This window comes from Podarcis tiliguerta (genome assembly GCF_965153285.1).
Source record: "Podarcis tiliguerta genome assembly, chromosome: 8".
Taxonomy (NCBI): domain Eukaryota; kingdom Metazoa; phylum Chordata; class Lepidosauria; order Squamata; family Lacertidae; genus Podarcis; species Podarcis tiliguerta.
The window spans coordinates 46,594,869-46,614,452 of record NC_139541.1 but is presented as its reverse complement, the minus strand read 5'-3'; the positions used below and the strand labels follow the sequence as shown (position 1 = coordinate 46,614,452).

The window sequence follows — 19,584 nt, the reverse complement described above, 5'->3', positions numbered from 1 at the left end:
GAGGTCGATAGGACCTGTAGTCCAGCAACATTGGCAGAGCCAACAGCAGGACTGCAGACTAAGAAATACATATAGATAGCTCAGGGTTGCTGGTTTTGTTTTAGCTCTGTTAGCCAACATCATGTTGGGGTGCCTGACACTCTCTCTGGAGCTCTTACTGTGGTGCACTAGATTTGATTGTCTGTAACAGTCTTTAAGCTGGGCCTTCACCTATACTCAGCCTTTATAGTTAGTTGGAAACCCAAAATGTCATAAGTCTCCTGTGACCCCTTTCCAAAGGAAATGAAGCATGGGTAAGGGCTGTGCCCCTTGAACTCCTAACCTTTTAGGGAGGTGGAATGAAAAACGCTTTATTCTGAGTCTAACCATTCATCTAGCAGAGGCAGATTTAGGAGAGTGCAACCAGTTCAGTTGCAGGGGATGCCGCAACTGTGATTTAGAATGGAGTGTGGGAGGAGCACGAGGGGGGGGGGATTTTGGCATTGCACAGGGTGCCATTGAAATTTGAGTCCCCATGGTCCACCTCTGCATCTAGCTCAGTATTGCCTCCTCTGACTGGCAGCAGATCTCCAGGATTTCAGAAGGGAGCTTTTTGCACCCTGGAGATACTGAGGGTTGAGCCTGGGTCCTTTTGCATGCAAGCTAGATGCTCTACCACTGTACAATCCTTCCCAAATAATAATACATCTAGCACAGTCAGTATACATAGTGCTTTAGGAACCGTTACTTTTATATGTACATCAGATGTGAAATTGTAGTCTCCTTGCGTCGTGTCATGAGGTCTGTAAAAGCACCAAATAACTTAATATCTAGTCTGTCGACTTGTTCTTCATCCAAATTCAGTTTCGCCTTTACCAGCTGCCTTATTTCAGAGTACATTCTCCTATCATCTCTTTACTGCAAATGGGCCTCTGACCGAAAAAGCACCTTTGCAATTGAGCTGCATTTGTAGGAATTCACAACCCTTATGGATCTGGCTGATGCTCCATTTGGAGAGAGGCGGGGAAGAAAAAACAAATGTGCACTAAGAGTAATTAAAGGATGTTGGCTCATGAATAATACACCATTTTAACTGATATTTGCCAAGTATAATAAGGCGGCCCCTCAATTGACAATGGATGCTCTATTATGTGATTACCCACTGTTTTATACGATATTTAACGTATTCATTTATTTCTATCATCGTGTGCATTATCAAGCGATTGCTTTTTAATAAATTAATTTGCCTTATGTCTTGGGAGCGTTTGAAATGTGGCTGAAGGCATAAATGAAATTATATGGAGTGTGTGTGTGTTGTCTGGGTATTGACTGCTTTGATTGGTGACTCTTAGCTAATACACCACAATTTTCAACTCCTGCAAGAAGAAATATGGCCCTGAAGGGTCTTTTGCATTCATGGCAGGACAAGAAGCCTCAATGTCAGGGGTGGGGGATCTTTTTCAGCCTGAGGGCCACATTGGCAGTGATGGGCGGCGCCAGGTGCAAAAGTGGGTGATGCAATAAATGTACAATATACCCTTGCATAACAGGCTAGTTTTAGAGTTGCCATATTTCACAAAGTAACATTGTTGAGGTTCCCCCTGGATGTCAATTCTGCCTTTGAAATCCCGGTAATGTCTGGACGTATGGCAGCCTTACTAGTTTCTACACACACTCACACAGTCTCCCTGTCATTGATCTAGACAAGCAAGAGGCATTGCAAATTTGCAGGGCCAGTGATGGCTGTGGCCTAGGAAGCGTTCCTGGGACAAACAAGGGCCCCTGGACTTTGGTTTATGTAGCACAGATGATAATACAGTATAAATAAAATGGAAATTCCTTCCTTCTGCTTGTCCATGTCCAGATGCCTTGGGGGAAGTCCAAAACGAATTGATTTTATTTCCCGCCCCGCCCCCCTTGTGTACCTAGAAAAGTTATCTGCTAGGAGCTTTGTGCTGGAGGAGGAAGGTGGTTGGAGACATTGATGGGTGGGGCCTATATTAGTGAGTGGGGCCAATGCCTAAAGTGGGTGGGGACTTTCTTTCTTTCTTCTGCATGAAAAACAGGTGCTCTGCCACTGAGCTGCAAAAAGGAACAGAGCTCAGTGGCTAAGCATTTGTTTGGCATGCAGAAGGCCCCAGGTTCAATCTGTGGTATCCCCAGGAACAGTTGGGAATGTCCCTGGTCTGAAACCAGGGAGACCCACCACTGCTCAGCAAAAACAATTCCAACATTGACAAGTATCAGCATAGACAATTTAGATGGACTTGGTATTAATTCAGCTTTTTCTGCTCATGTCACCTGTCTCTGTCACTCAGGGTAGTCAGGTGGTCAAGCAGCAACAGCAAGGAGGAGGAGGCACAAGGCTGGACAACTCCAGGGATCAAACTCTGGGACCTCAGTCCCTGGCACCAGCCTCAGCTGGTTTGTGCTTAAGGAGAGCCTGCCCCTTGCTACATTCCCCAGCTGAGCACTACTGATGTAGACATGTGTCTACATATTATTCATATAAGAAGCACAGCCCAAGTTGTTAGTGGTTCTGCTATCAGTGGTTTCTTTGCATGCAGAAAGTCCCAGATTCCATCCCTGGTGTCTCCAGGCAGGGCTGTGGAAAGCATGGAACCCTGGAGAACCACTGCCAATCAGTGTAGACAGTACTAAGTTAGATGGACAAAGGGCCTGTGGGATTGAGGTGACACCTTGGTTGGAGAAGGGCTGTAGCTCAGTGGTAGAGCTCACCTGTTTTCGATGCAAGTTCAGACCCTGGTCTAAAGTTCAGACCCTGGTCTAAAACCCTGCTAGTCAGGGTAAACAATATTGAACTTGATGGACCAATGGTCTGACTCAGTATAAGGCAGCTTCCGATGTTTCTGAAAAGAATCAGAATCCTCTGACAGAAGCCTTTGCTCCTGACGATCATTTCCCATTCATCTTTCTCATATCATTCATCGTCAGGACCCCTGCCTATGCCTCATGTTAACACACAGCAAATTGACCCTTTCATTGTCTAGCATCCCTGAATCCAGTGACTTTGTTTCATTGACTGTACAGCGGTCCTAATCCCATGGTTTGAGCGATAGTGTAGTTAGGAGAGTAATGTGAAATCTCTGCGCTTGGGCTCCCAGCTGTATTAGGCAAGAGGATTAGTCCTGAGCCTTCAGTTAAGACTGAAATAACACATGATGTCCACAGCACATTGATGCTGTCGGACCTGTTTGTGCAAGATGGTAAACAACATCTAATTGCAGGTGTTGACAGGGCTCAGGCTGTTCTGATTCACCTTGCCTCAACGCTGCTCTATTTTTTATTTATTTATTTTTTTTAGAGGCGCCTTTCTCTGTCTTTGTATGGGTTTGTGTTGTTGTTTTTAAAAGCCTGACAGGTGTCATAATAATAATGAAATTCTCTAATTCCAATACGTTTCTCTCCATCGCTCCTCTTCTCTTTCTCCCTCCCCCCTCTCTCTTGTGTTTTTGTAATGCTCATGTTTCCCCTGCTCCTGAAGATGAAAGAAGCAACTTCCCTGAAAATCAGGGCCGTAACTAGCTTCCCTTTCAGTGTACAGTTATCATCTCTTCCTTTCTGAATTGTGAGATTGCAAGATGGAGCTTGGAGGTGGTTTGGTGATGGGGCACCCGGTAACACAGATGCTTGAGAGATTTGATCTTTATGAATTTGAATCATGAGATGGCACGATGGAGCTTAGAGGTGGGTTCTTGGGGTGCTTTGTTGGTAGAGATGCATATGCAATGTGATTTTTGCAAATTTCAGTTCCAATGAACTTGATCCATACCTCATGGACTGATTTGAGGACTGGAGCATAAGCTTTCCATTTTGCACTTCTGCAGCATAAGTGTAGGCTTGTTGGGGGGGGTGTTTTAAAATTTGAGGGAAAAGATATTTAGAAATATACATTTTGAGAGAAAATGTATTCAAGAATCAGTATTCAAACACATATTAAAATTGTGAATTTATGTGCGTGTATGTTAAAAATCTCCTCCCCACATGACTTTCAAGTAAACTCATGCAAAAGTGAGCTGAACAAGAAAAAGTACATCCCTATTGTTAACTTGGGTGGTGGGTGGCGCTGTGGGTAAAAGCCTCAGCGCCTAGGGCTTGCCGATCGAAAGGTCGGCGGTTCGAATCCCCGCGGCGGGGTGCGCTCCCGTTGCTCGGTCCCAGCGCCTGCCAACCTAGCAGTTCGAAAGCACCCCCGGGTGCAAGTAGATAAATAGGGACCGCTTACTGGCGGGAAGGTAAACGGCGTTCCGTGTGCAGCTCTGGCTCACCAGAGTAGCGATGTCACGCTGGCCACGTGACCCGGAAGTGTCTTCGGACAGCGCTGGCCCCCGGCCTCTTGAGTGAGATGGGCGCACAACCCTAGAGTCTGTCAAGACTGGCCCGTACGGGCAGGGGTACCTTTACCTTTACCTTATTGTTAACTTGTATCTCCAAATCTCCCCCTAGACGCCTGCATTACATAGGGCTGAATAAAGACACTGTCAATCAGTCTTGCAAGTCATTGGCTTCATTGTGAACTTGATTGCATACAAAGTTTCTAGCCCTTAGAATTCTTAAAGGAAGCTTGAAAACATGCCTCCATTGTTGGGTGTGGTTTCATTAGAAAAATTTGCACCAGCTGCAAATTCCAGGCAGAGTTTTGAGCCATGTAATACAGAGGTTTGATAACGAACATGTTTCCTTACCCCATGTGCAGAATACTTCCCTTTCCATCCTATCTCATAATCACAGTCTTTGCACATCCAGGATTAGGGGGTAACAGATCCCATGATGCAGTGGCTAGGCCTGTCAGGCTAAGTGGTAGCTCAAGCATTTGGAAGCAAAGGATTGGATGCATTGCAGGCTGCTGTTCACTGCAGACTCAGCTTGGGCCAATGGTTCGCTTAGAAGTTTACACTGGATTTAACTCAAACTGCTGAAATGCTGCTGTTCAATCATTGCTAACGCTTTGCTCGGTGGGAAATTCCTGGCAGATTCTGCACTTGTCTAATCCAATTTACCACCACAACAGATTTTTCTTGTGGTGATGTAAAAGCAGACTCAGAGGACCTCGAGATGCCGTTTGACTGTAGCAGATAATATGGTTTCCAAAGTGCTAGCAGTACTTCAGCTACTTTTGCAGGGTGGATGGGCAGTTAGACCAGGTACACATTGTGCAAATGCCCATCCATGATGCCCAGGAACCTGTATCATCTGGCAGCAAAGTGTTTTAAGTGCTGAAAACTTCTGCATTGTTTCGAGTCTTCTCCATCAGGTTGAAAATCCCTCCCTCCCTCTTTGCGTGTGTGTTTGTGTGTGCGCGCAGTTCCTTATAAGAAGTGAAGAAGCATTGTAAGTGGGGACAGACCACTCTTGTGCTCAGGTCAGGCTTTCAGACTTTCCACAGGTATCTGGCTGGCCACTGGGAGAACAGGATGCTGGGCTAGATGGGCCATTGGCCTGATCCAGCAGGCTCTTCTCATGTGTTTAAGCATGTTGGACAGTGTGTGGCATTTGGGAGAACCCCTGATTAGCAAAGAAAAACTCTAGCAATTCAAGGATTCTTCCAAATGTTACATGAATATTTCCAAAAGAGCCTTGTTGGTGTAGCTTAGTGGTGCAGCAGCTGCTTTGTAGACTGTTGTACACCAGCCTGATCTCCGAGTGGAGCAAAACTCCAGGGGTTCCAGGTGCTTACCTAGGGCTCATATTTCCTTTGGGGAATGAGGCATAGAGAGACTGTGGTGTCTTTATAATATATGGTTTGTTTACACATATATACAACCTGAGCCTACAATGGAGGTTTTTCAGCCAGCCACTCTGCCAGCAGCTGCCTCCATTTTATCCAGCTGCCAGCACTGTTGCCAGCTTTGTTGCTGCTTCATTCTCTCAAGCCACTCAATGAGTGTTGCTGTTCTTCCCTCCATTTTGACTCAGGCAAACCTCACACACAGGCCTTCCTCCAGGAAACACCAAGCCCGCTTCAGACACCAGTGTTGCACACCATCCCATCTCCAGGCAGCGCAAGATTCCAGGGGTCCCAGGCACTTACACAGGGTTTGTGCTTCCTTTTGGAAATGAGGCAAAGTGGGGACTGCTGTATCTTTAGGTTATATGTTTATTTACACATATATACAACCTGAGCCTACAATGCAGGGAATCACAGCATTAAGACCCCAAAAAGGTTTTGCTTCTCCCATAGCCACAGCCTTGGATTCAAACAGGTATCAGTCTCCTAGCTGCCCAGCCTGCTGCCTGCTTCCAGCATCTACTTTACACAGACTTAACTACCACACAGTTGAGTGAGGGGGGCACCCATTTGCCCTCTGATGCTCAGCCACTGCCTTTGTTATCTTAAGGAGTCATACTCACTAGAAATCTAGTCTGACTATTCCAGGAATTGAATTCGCGCTGGATCCAGGAATAAGAAGGGGGCTCAGGCATGCTGCTTATTCCTCCCCCTCTCACCACCAAAAGAATAACTCACAGCAACACAAAATGTCCCAGGTTCAATCTCTGGCAGGCACAGCTTATCTCAGGTCTGGTCTGGGAGTCTTCGTCACCCCTGGCTGGCTTAGACCTCCCAGGGCTGTGGCAAGTGTACTCAGCAGGCCTGATCTCTGGCATCTCCAGGTAGGGCTGCAAAAAGCTCTGACCTGAAACCCTGGAAAGCCACTGCCAGTCAGTGTGGACAATACTGAGCTAGATGGACAAAGGACTTGGCTCCTGGGTTCCTGTCATGGGATGGAGGTGGCAACTTGGTAGGAGAAGCACCATAGTTCAGTCGCATGCAGAAGGATTCAGGGCATTTTTGGCAAAGCCCCCCTGACTGAAACCCTGCTAGTCAAAGCAGACAGTACTGAGCTAGACTCAGTATAAGGCAACTTTCTATTTGTGGGGGTAGTGCTCATTCACTACATGCAAGAAGGCTTCAGGTTCAGTCCCCAGCATATCCAGGTTGGCCTGGGAATATCTCCTGCATGAAACCCTGGAGAGCCACTGTCAGTCAGTGCAGACAACACAGCTTCCTTTTTTCTGCTTGTGGGCTTCCCATAGGAATCTGGCTGACCACTGCAGAAAAAAGGATGCTGGATTCAGTGGACATTTGGACTAAACCACCAAGGGTCTTCTTCTAGTCTTACATTTGATTGCCCAGGAACCCCAGAGAGTGAGCATCTGCATCCATGATCTGAAGGAGGCAATGGGCTCATTACTCCGTCTTGTCTGTTCCAGTGGGGAAGGGCTGTAGCTCAGTGGTAGAGCACCTGCCTTACATGCAGACAGTCCCGGGTTCAATCCTTGCCATCTCCAGGTAGGGCTGTGAACAGTTCCTACTTGAAACCCCAGAGAGCCACTGCCAGCCAGTGCCGACAGTGCTGAGCTAGATGGACCAAAGGCAACTTCCTATTTTGCTATGCACTGTGCTTTAGTCAGGCAGTTTGCTGCTCTTTTATCATCAGCCCCACCCTTTCCTTTTTCTCTTAAAAGCGCAGACAAAAGAATAAGGCCACCTTGTGAACTGCCTTGTATTATATGCAGAGACGGTTCCCGTTGACAGCTACCTCTTGGATGACTCCATCAGTGCACACTTTATCTCCAGCTGTCCAAGTAAATCCCCCTGCATTTCTCCATTTCTCCCTTGCTCCCCTCCACACAGATGGATTAGAGCAACAAACATTTTACATGCTGCACATCATTAGCTATCCTCCCTCACTACCCGGCAAATAACAACTGGGCTCTATCATCAGGACATTCATAACACCTTGACACTTTTACAACTGCCACGCCGCACTCTTACCAAAGCAATCTCCTCTTTTAAAGGCATAGGGCTAATTCATGGAGCACCATCCGGAAAGTGCTCTTTTAAAGAAACAAGCACGATTTCTCAATGCTGCATAAAGTACAAGTCTGTGTCTGGAGGGGGAGGCAGGAGAAACCTTCCAGAAAAATGTGCATCCTGACAAATGCTGCTTTATTAAATCATATTCAAGTTAGAGCCAGAAAACACACAATCTCAGGGTTGTATCAAACTATGTTCTATGCAGAACAGACCCTTTGAAATTAATTAATCTAAGTTAGCCATGTCCATTAACTTCTATGGGTCTACTCTGAGTGGGATTAGCAATGGATGCCGCATTTGAATTTTGCAGGACAATCCAAATAGGGAGATTCTTTGAAGGTTCATTGAATCCTTTCTTTTGTACAGTCTGGGGAGAAAATGAGCATGTTTGTGCACAAAGAAGGAAGCAGAATATACAACCAGTATCAGTCCCAGGATGCCTATCTGCCCTTCTGCCCTATTATGTCTGAATGTTTTGGGGAGGGGGAACTCTGGGTATAGTCCTCACTAGACTGCGTCATTTGAGAAAGCAGTGGGAGGGCATTACGTGTTTGGATTGTCATCCTGTCACATTTAGGAGGAAGCTAGTGAATATGAAAACTAGTGTGTCAGGGATCAGACTGGTCTAAAATTCCTTTCTGTTAGCTTTCTGCTTCAGGGAGTTTGAATCAGGGTAGAATAAAACATGTGATCCACATTTGCACTATGGAAAATGACTGTTTATCTCATTTCATTTTAGTAGTGTTAGTTTAAGGAAACTTTTGAAGTAAGCTATATTTTGTGCTTTTTTTCTGAATACAGTGGTACTGCTGGTTACAAACTTAATTTGTTCCGGAGGTCCGTTCTTAAGCTGAAACTGTTCTTATCCTGAGGCATGCTTTCACTAATGGGGCCTCCCGCTGTGTGCTAGCCTCTGGCACACGATTTCCGTTCACATCCTGGGGCAAAGTTTGCAGCCAGGAGCAGCTACTTCCGGGTTAGCGGAGTTCATAACCCGAAGCGTTCGTAACCAGAAGCGTTCGTAACCAGAGGTACCACTGTAAGTGCGTGTGCACGGCACTTTACCAAATAATAAGGAAGGTCTCTGTCCCAAGGAGCATGCAATCAGAATCACATTTATGTGATTTATTACCAGGCTACTTCACAATTTTGGGAGGGCTGTTGGAATTGTTGCTTGCCTTCTGACCAAAAACGCTGCAGTAGTAGCCTTATACCAAGTCCGACTATTAGTCTTTTTAGCTCAGTATCATCTTGTTACAGATCAAGCTCTGTTTGAGGATTTCCTTAGAATGCACCCTTGCATTTAGAAAGCCACAGGCTTGTAAGCAACAGGCACTGTCTGACAGTGACTTCCCATGGTTTCAGACATTCCCCGCCCCACCTTAAGATGCTTGTGATTAAAACTGGGACCTTCTGCATGCAAAACAGATGCTACATAGTATCATAGACTTCTAGAGGTGGAAGGGACCACAAGGGTCATCTAGTCCAACCCCCTACCATGCAGGAATGCTTTGCCCAATGTGGGGCTCAAATCTACAACCCTGAGATTAAGCGTCCTATGCTCTAGTGGACTGCTGAACTACAGACCTGCCTAAAAAAAAAATATTCTCAGGTGTATTACAATGCCTTCTAGTGCAAACCTCCCCCCTGCCGCAGGTAAGATATTATTTAAAAAGAAAAAAGTACAAGGGAGAGCCCTTCAAATAGCTTATTAAATCTAGAAAAAATGAATAGGAAAACTGAAGCTTTAAAAAAAACAGGAGTGCAAAATGGGAAAGAATGCTGTTGGAGGGAGAAAGAGAGTTTATTAAATAGCCAAGGCAGTTCTCTTCCGAGCTAGATATAATTATCAATTCTTAAGCTACAAATAAGACCAAAGGACAAAAGAGGATCTGTCTAGACTATCTCACTTACAAGATATTGATTGTTCCAGTGGTAAACTGGTTAGTATAAGTGTGTTTGGCTTGAAAGGTCATGAGTTTTAACACCTGGCAGAGAGCTATTCAACCTTGACATAAGTCAAATTATTGCAGTGTTGCTGAAAAAAGGGCTTTCTAATATTGTCTTGCCCCAAGGATATTTGTCTTTTGTTCTGTGGAAGGTTACTGGGTGGGGGGGTAGCTTAGTGGCAGAACATGTGCTTTGTGTGTAGAAGGCCCTTGGCTTCAGTCCCTGATATCTCCAGTTAAGGCAGGGCTGGGGAACGTAATGACCTCCAGGTCCAGCATGGCTAATGGTCAGGCATGATGGGAAATGTAGTCTTAACATTGACTGTAGTCCAGATAGTGTTAGACTAAAACTCCCACCATACCTGACCATTAGCCATGCTGGCTGAGCCTGACTGAAACTGGAGTCCAACAATATATGGAGAGTCACAGCTCCCCATGATTTAAAAGATCTTAAGGCAGGAAGCTTGGCAAAGGCCTAAGACCTGGCAGAGCCATTGCTGGTCAAAGCCAACCATGAAGATTCCTGAGGCGTTTAGCCTTTGCAAATTCTCATATGAAATGGCCTGATCTTCACCAAGCATTAATGTGCAAATTAGAACCAATCCACCGAATTGCACACCTCTCTTGGGAAAAAAAATGAGAAACAGAGAGAAATTGGGATTGATAGATTTGTCTATCCCTGCATGCAACCCAGTAAACAGTAGTCCTCTGGCTGCCATACAGGGAGAGCATTGGCCCTTCCAGATGCTGTTGGACTGCAGTTCCCATCATCTGTGGATGTTGGGGATGATGGGAGTTGAAGTCCAGTGACAATTGGAGAACCACATAACCACCACGTGTTTTCCTTGGGCCCTGTAGTCAAGGCACCTGATGGTTAGAGCCAAGCAGTCTGCCAGGCAGGGACGGGGGGAACAGAGCTTCCTGTACCTTTTTTTTATTTAAATACTTAACTGCATTTATACAGAAAATCTTGTTTCCTTAAGCAGCTCACATTGATAAAAAGGAAGAGAGGCCACTTAGCTTGATAGGGAGGACACTCCCTATTATATGGTGACTTTGCTTCCATATAAATCAGTGGCCAGCACCTCTATGGGGAAACTCCAAATGTTGCTGCCAGAGATCCTACAACTGTATGTACATGCTCTGACGTGGCCTTACATGGCTTAACTCTGTGTTTCTGTGGGATTTCTGCATGATGAACTTCCACTTATTTGCATGTGGTTGTCATTTCATTGATATCTGGAGCCACATCTGTTAGGGAAGGAGCAGGGGTACCAATTTATGTAAATTTTCTGAAACGGCATCTATCAACAGATCAATAAATAAATTTGACTGAAGGGAAATGTACCAAAGTACAATGCAGCATTTAAAGCTAATGGCTTTGAATTATCGAGCACTTGAACCATTTATCAAAGAGCAAAGTAGCAATTATTTTGGAAATATTGTTCCTTTTTATTTATCACACAGCCATTTCATTCCTTTTAAATATTGTTACTTTGGTTGCATAAGGAAGGGCTTCTGAAATGATGGAAGGCTGTAAGGAGCAAAGTGGTAGGGGGTTGATCGGGTGGCTGATGGTGGATTTTAGCTGCCTGACAGGCGCTCTCTTAGTGAAATAAATCTGCTAGGAAACAAAATGCGTGCCTGACTTTGGAAGCTTGCTCTAGCTGAACGCATGTTAGAGCAGTAAGATAAGGGCACTCCATATATGCTCAGGGGCACTGTGTTTTCTCTTTTTGAATAAGCTGACATTCTTTGTTTTGTTTTTTTAAATATTTGTTTACATAGAATCATAATTATCTGGGATTGTGCAAGCCAGGGATTATGGATGAGGTGGCTTAGAAAATGCCACATATCTCTCACTTTGTCATTTGCTTTTTCCTGATCCTCTTTTCCTTCAGTGTATACTTACATCCAAGACTTATTAGCCTTTTTCTTTGCAAGAGGGTGATTGGACCTGATGTGTTCTTTAGATAAATATTCCCTGTGAAATACCTGAAACATTCAGTTACCTGTTGTGTTGTATTTTGCTTTCATTTGTATCAATGTATCAAAAATCAATTGTATCAAAAATCAATGAAAATCAATTTTTGTATCAAAAATCAATGAAAAAAGAAAATATTATCTAATGAATTTAGAAAGAAGTTATATAAATGAAGCTCTCTTTAAATAGGCTTCAAAGTAGTTGATTGTCGGGCACCTTTTCATTAGTTATCCTAAGACTTTTTGGTGTTAGCACTCCTTAGCCTTTATATAGTATTTCACATACATCATCTTCTAATCTATACAAAAAGGACCAGTATTATTAACCCTGTATTGATTATGGAAGCTGTGGCTAAGAAGCTTCTGAGATGGTCCCTTTATCTATCTAGGGGATGTGGGTGGGGAGATTTGGCTAAAACTAGGAGAGTCATGAGAGGTGGCTTGTGGAATTCAATAAGGTGTGTCTAGCACTGGTTGCACTTTTGTGGACAGGCAGTGTGGTATGGTAGCTAGAACAGATTTGGGGAACCTATGGCCCACCAGATGTTGTGGGTCTGCAATTTCCAGCATCCTTCTCTGGGGGCTATGCTGACTGGGACTGATGGGAGTCCCACATTTGATAGGCCAAAGGTTTCCTTCCCCGGATAAAAAGGCTTACTTAGCCATGAAACCAACTGGGTAATTTTGGGCTAGATCCAAGGCTGCTGGGGCTGGGCAGAGAGAGGGGAATCTTAATGTAAAACAGGGTCAGCCCACCCATGAGGTGAGGTGGAGCAATGGCCTCAAATGCCGCAGGCTCAAGACTGTTGGGAGGGGCAGCAGATTCGGGCAAAAAGTGCTAGGCCGGCCCTGATGTAAGATGAATCAGGCAATACCTAACTGGAAAGTGTTGCATATAATTCCCAATCACAAATAATTGAAGCTTTAGGAGAGTCAAGTAACCATTTTGTGTTTATTTGTTTACAGAAAACCTGATGCTGGGTTGCAGATGGCTTACAACAATTTCTGGCATGAAGATAAGCTACAAAGCACAAAAAGAAGAAAAATTTAAAAAATCCCCACAGACAAATGAACTCGGAACGAAACAAGAACAAAAATGGCATTTTCATGGCATTGAAGAGTTCTTTATTTTTCCTCAAGTTTTCTTTTCTTAAAAAAAAAAAAGCAAAAGGAACTAAAGACATTCACAGGAACGAGACTTGCTCTTCAGGTGACAATATTCAAGCATGTTCTTTTATTACATTTAAATTGGGGGGGAAATACTGAACAGAGCATGGCGCTGGGAGAACTGAGACACTGGCAATAGTTGGTATACGCCAACCCTCCTTAAAACTCTGATCTGAGATATGGATGGAAAAAACCTTTCAGTCCCTCCAGTTGGTCACACCCTGTGTGTTTGTAAAGAGACATTACCCCCCACAGTATTTAGAGAATGGTTTGCAAATGTATCTTTTAATATCATATTTTATGGATATCCTGCAATATATTTAATTAGAAGGGGAGCAACCTGGACTTCGGGGCACCTTCTCTTTTTAGGCAAGCTAGTTCTTATTTGCAGCCAAGGAGTTTTCTTGGTTATTTAAGATTTTGGGTTCTTTTACAAAATGTTAACAAGCCAGACGTGAGACTGGCAAAGAGGATGCCCTCCTCGGAGAGTAAGCCCTAATTGCAAACTAAAATCCCATGAATTTCACTGGGTGCTGTTCGCAAATGGATGGGGGAAACCCAAACACCATTTCGATTTCAGAGAGGCAGCCCCTGCTTTGCCTGCCAAAATGTACATGCAGCAAGGAGCAGACAACTCCCTTGTGAGGGCATCCCTGTAGGAAACACAAGCTGAGCATGTTCACATGCTACTTTTCTAGGTGTATGCTGAAAAGAGAGAAGGGGGCACATGCCTAAAAATGCAATGTGCTGCCCAGCTTAAAGAAAAAACAGCATGGGAAATGGTTCTCTGGCTTTACTCTGGGACACATTGTGAGCAAAGAGCATAATTAAAAAAGAAATGGCAGAACATAATCAAAGAGACTGAACTAAGCCTGGGGAAATTATATTGTCCGATAACCCTGTCTTGTTGGCCATCTCCCTCCTGTCTTTAATGCTTTTCACAATGTCATGATGGCTATCATTTCGTTTAACACTAGCTAATCTGTATTTGTAACCTTCTAGATGATAGGATTGGAAAGATTCCAGCACTGGCAGCCCCCCCCCCCCCAGCATCTCTCTCTCTCTCTCTCTCTGCTTGGGTTTTGATCTTTCCAGGAGCTGCCCACTACTTGCCCTGCCTGCCAATTCGTTCTTGGATCAGCTTCTCGCTGAGCTCCCACAAGGCTGCTGCAGTCATTTCATTCTGCGCCTCTTGCGATGGCAGGCAACGGCAGCAGTTGTTGAAGTACATCCCTCCCAGGCCTTCCAGTTCTGGGGCAACAGCACAGTAGACAGTCGTGGCCGCTCCTTGTTGCTGCAGATGGAGAGAGAGAGAGAAAGAAAGGTGGGAAATGAGCACACTGGATTTTCAAGAGAAAAATTAAAGATTCCAAAGACAGGGCAGAAGAAGCAAGCACCATTGTTGAGGGCAGATTAACAACTTGACCTCTGTACAGAGTGGGCCCACCCACTTCATTCCACCTTTTATGCATTCTTATAAGCACTGGCTTTGAGTTAAAGTGTTCACAACTCAAAGGGGCAATTTTGCAAAATTAGCCTGATATTTGTAGAGTTTGTGCACCATTACCCAGCTGATCCTACAGGAAATAACATGTCGGCAGTGTCTCTTCCACTGTGGCTGGGTGATTTCAGCCCAGCACTGCAATAGTTGTCAATCTGCCCCAGCAAACGATGCAGCTATTTTGTCGGCATCTGGAGTCAAATTCAAAGGTGACTTGGCTGTCACACTTTAACATTCTTTCTATACATAAGAACCCCTCTTCCCACACAAATGCAGGTGTTGTTTTTACTCAGGGTTTTTGCCATTGTGGGATAATTTGCTCGGGGATATAACCACCCAGCAATTTTGTGTTGTTCAGATATCTCCAGAAGGCTCTGGAGAAGAAAGAGGAGAACCCCCTTCAAATTGGTGCACACTATGGTCATAGCCACAGCATACGTTTAAAGTGTATTTAAAGCACATGGCTTCTCCTAATTAATCCTAGGAAATGTAGTCTGTTGGTGTGCTGGTAACTGTAGTTCTACAAGCGATAAACTACACTTCCCAGGATTCGTTGGGTGAAGCCATGTCCTTTAAATGCACTTTGTATGCATGGTGTGGGTGTGACCTATGATACTATGCACCTAGTTGCCTCTATGCATTTACTCTAGTGTAGAGCCTGGACTCCATGTGTAGACTAATAAACATGGGGAAGTTTCTGCGAGCACAGTTCTAGCTTAAAGTGGAAGCTGTAATCTCATCACAGTTAAATAGTTTACAGTTTCTTACAAAATGTTTAAAGCATTGTAAATGGGGGTGTTTTTTTTATCAAATCCTGAGATACTTACTGCTTTGCTCTTCACAGCAAACTAATGCATTTTTAGTTTTATTATTTTAAAACCTCTTGTTCCAAATGAACCCAGGCACTCCAATTATGGCCTATCATATAAAGTGCAATTGGGACTGATGCCAAAACTGTCCATATATCTCTGGTCAACAACTTAAATTGTGTGGGTGACACCAGCCACAATAAAGAATGTGGCTGTGCACAAACTGAGGTAGGGAGATTCCGCTTTTTCTCTATAAATGTATAAATCTTTATGAAACAGAGCAGGGATCTTAGAGCCAGGAAGAGACCATGTCCTTCCTCATGTCTGTTGCTTTCAGCTCAAAAGCCCAATAGTCCCATGTAGGCAGAGTGCTTCCCATGACCAGCTATAGACAGTGCAGAAGACTGGATCAAAAAAGATTAACCTCTCACATGCAGGAGGATAGAAGAATGGTTACAGCATTATGCAAAAAAGTTGGCACTGCATCAAACTGTGTTCTTTCACTTGTGCAATCACTTGCACAAGCAGAAACATGAGAACTTGCTACAGAACCTGCCCTTCATGGCAGTGAGCAAACGCTCACACAAGGGTGTGCAGGACACAGCTTCTGTCTATTTTTCTTTCTACTTTGAATCCTTTCTACTTTTTTTAATCCAGCCTAGAACACCTTGACCTCACTATGCTCAGGGCTGTGTGAGTACCACAATTAATTCCACAGCAGTGCAGAATGGAGTGTTTGGTGCAAAATGTTGGCTCCAAATACAACTCTAACTCAGCCAGTTGAGAATGACACAGCCCATTCAAAAAAGCTGTAAGAACAAGGTGTTATTTTGAAGTCTCAATGAAAAATAGTATGTGTGATCATTTGGGAAGACAGTGTCCATTCAGGTCTACTTTTAAAACCAATACCATTTACACAGCAAGTTATGATTGTTTATCTGCATTGCTTTCCTTCCTATGGTAACTAATTATAATTGTATCTGAATAAGGAGTCTTACAAAGTCAAGATTAAAGTCACTGCCATTGCAGGGAACTAATGTGATAGTGGCAACCATTTCTCCTGGTCCCTAAATTATGTTATTCTCTGCAACATTTATGGTATCTCACAAGCTTGCTGTTGAGTCCCTAACAGGACAGTGACAATCAGAAATAATTTATGGGGTGGAGTTGGATCTTTCAATGACATTATCACCCCAATGAAAATACTTGCTGGGCAAACAACAACAACAACAACAACAACAACAACAACAACAACAACAACAACAACAACAACATTTCTCCAAATGGGATAATCAGAAAGGCTGCTGTGTCAACCCCCAATACCCCATTAGGTTGGCATTGGCTAGTATGTAAACTTAGGGCTTATTCACACATGCTTGCACATCGTTCACTGATGGTGTGACCCAGATGTGGGAAATATTTTGGCCCTCCAGGTTTATTAATTTATATCCTGCTTATATGCCAAAATGGCTTTAAGGAGTTTACAACTGTAATTGTTGCTGAACTACAGCTCCCCTCTTTCCTGGCCATTCACCATGCTTGCTGGGGCTGATGGGTGCTGTAGTTCAGCAAAGCAGTGGTACCTCTGGTTACGAACTTAATTCATTCCAGAGGTCTGTTCTTAACCTGAAACCGTTCTTAACCTGAGGTACCACTTTAGCTAATGGGGCCTCCCGCTGCCGCTGCACGATTTCTGTTCTCATCCTGTGGCAAAGTTCTTAACCCGAGGTACTACTTCCGGGTTAGCGGTGTTTATGACCTGAGGTACCACTGTATCTGGAGTGCCAAAGGTTTCCCACATCAGTTGTAAACAGAACCCTGTGAAAAGATTACTTGCTGCAGCCTGCTCTACAGCATAGAGCTACCCCAGCACAACAGACTCTGTATGCTGGGATTTCATAACCCTAAAACTCAGTTGTACAGCTTTTAAAACCCCAAGATCCGTAGCAGTGAACCCCTTCCCATGCTGCTGTCCCAGCTGTTCGGCTGCCATACACATTAAACCTAGTACTTGCACAAAAGATATAGAGATAGCAATGAAGCTCACCAGGCTCTAACCTGGACATGAACTCCTGGAGTTCTTAATAAGGCCATGGGGGCTCATTAACAAGGCCCCAAATTCTTCTCCAGCATCTTGGTTTACCCACCCAGCTCCCCAAGCCCTTTAAAAAAACCATTTGCGTGGTTCATGTTGCAGTGATAGTCAAAGTGGTGTTTTCAACCCATTTCCTAATTATCCCTAAAATGGAATGCAGCTTTTCTAAAGCTGCTGCGCACTGGGTCAAAATGTGCACATTGTTGGACAGTTCATTCTTATGTTATAATTTGCAAAACTGAAATACAAACTTGTATTTAATTGCAAAAGGAATTAATCAAAATGAAAAAGAAATGTTTAAAACAAAACAAAAACCAAAGCAGAATCTCTATCATCATGTTTAACAACAGGTGTACATTCCAAGTCCAAGGGCACATACTTTGGGGGTAAATGAACAGTTTCAAAAGAATAATTGCTTAAATACATTCAGTCATAGGAGCTGGCTGTTCGTTTGCTCAGTTTTCCCCTTAGCCAATACCCACTCCCAGCATCTTGGTCCATGCAAGAAGCCATGGAACAAGATGACCACGTTGTGTCTAGACAAAATATTGTGACCTGCAAAATTTTGTCCAATTAAAATTCAGAGGAGACTTTTATTTGCTCCTAAATTTGTTGTATGACAAGAGATCTGCTTTTTGGGGGGTGGGGAGAGTGGTTATAATAGAGTGACTTACTGAGGAAGGAGGTGGGTAACTGCTGAACTCGAAGTGCTGTATGAAGTCAAACCTGAATAAGGAATTGCAATCCATTTGAATATTTTGTCTGTTTTTACTTCTTCTGGTGAGACACTACTCCTTTCAAACCTGGTGTTTGAAAGCTCTTATTCTTTTCAAAGCAGAGCAGATATGTTTCTCATTATTTCTAAACCAAAAGCTCCTGTTCCCGCTACATTTAATGTGTTGGGACTTTGTTTTGTTTCCCAGTGTGTTAAACTATTTAATGTCACTTTCATGAAAACATTTTATAAAATTCAAAACCTGGATAAGAATTAACTCTATAAGCCAATGTAATAGAATAGAGAATGGTAGCCTCTCTGTATTTTAGTTTAGTTCTTTCAGCTAGGTTAAAGAATTTCACAGCATGAATATAATAACTCTATTACATTATAGATCAATCCAAAAGCAAATATAGAACAGTTGTCATTTTCATAGACGTGTATAGGATTTTTCCTTAAGGGCAAAATAAAGCTAATGTGATCTATGCAAAAGACTAGTCTTTCTGCTCTTGCCAATATGTTTTGCTCTCCTGTATTCCAGCACAGACTCACTCCAATGATAAAATTATAAATAAAATTATTCACAGTCTTCTGTTTACCCTCTTATGCATATATCAGTTTAACTGCCATCACCCAAACTTCAGTAATCCAAACTAAATATCAACTATGTAGTCTTCCATATAACTGATGCTTTGCATGACACCACATAAATACACTTCCTCATTTATGCAGACCTCTTCTTGTTAAGGCCACCACTCAATTAAATGAATCTTTGTCAAATAATCATACGAGTTTTAATTAGAATTATTACCTGCTGAAAGAAACTGTAGTTGTGTAATCGGATGAGTTTTAGTCAATTGATTTCATTTGCATACATCTTCATGGGCATAAAACTGATAGATCTGAAGAAAAATAATGCCAGGCTACTCAGATGTAACAGTTTTTATAAAGGGTTTTGTTTTGTTTTGTTTTTTAATGTTTTGCTGATTTAACAATATCTCTCTTGTTTTGAACTGAAGCAATACTACATCTGGGACACTGAAAATGGTGGTTTGCAAATAAAGGTGGGGGGAAATTGATTCAGTTTGCAGTTAAAGGCAAAACCACGTAATTCATACTTCTCAAAATGCTACATAGACTGAAACACAGTCACCCTTTGAAATTCACATTTCCCCTCATTTTTCAAGGCAGTTCTTCAGCCAAGTAAAAATGCATATACTAGGGTATATTTTTAATATAAATGCACATATCACTGAAAATTACATATAAAAATATATTATATTAAGGGAAATTGCTTTGCAAAAATGAATCAGGAGAAATTAACTCTAAAATAATGATAAATTTTCATAGAGCCTGAAATGTGGAGAACGGAATTTAAGACTTCAAAAACTAGAAAGACAGAGAAACTGAAATTGATAGATTCATCCTAATCCTAAAAACACCCTCCAATCTTTATCTTTTAAAGCTTGCTTTAATCATCATCACATGGCTTTCAGTGACATGTGCTCTGTGCCACATCAGTACACTGTGCACTCCATGTTAAACA

The 19,584-nt window shown here is 43.2% G+C and overlaps 2 protein-coding genes across 3 annotated transcripts in view; one reads left to right on the top strand and one right to left on the bottom strand.

Moving 5' to 3' along the window:
* Positions 1–19,117, top strand: part of MAF (MAF bZIP transcription factor) — a 232,589-nt gene extending 213,472 nt beyond the window's left edge. The window contains exons 3-4 of one of the 2 annotated variants that reach the window (XR_014514282.1): positions 12,718–16,723; positions 16,793–19,117. The gene's annotated coding sequence lies outside the window, so the exon portion shown is untranslated. Of the gene's footprint in view, positions 1–12,717 lie in introns of both variants that reach the window. The other variant, XM_083452638.1, reaches the window with a different exon arrangement.
* WWOX (WW domain containing oxidoreductase) overlaps positions 12,685–19,584 on the bottom strand; it is a 535,920-nt gene continuing 529,020 nt past the window's right edge. The window contains exon 9 of the mRNA XM_083452636.1: positions 12,685–14,212. Within this exon, the coding sequence (XP_083308762.1) occupies positions 14,024–14,212 (189 nt within the window). The 3' untranslated portion in view covers positions 12,685–14,023. The remainder of the gene's footprint in view (positions 14,213–19,584) is intronic.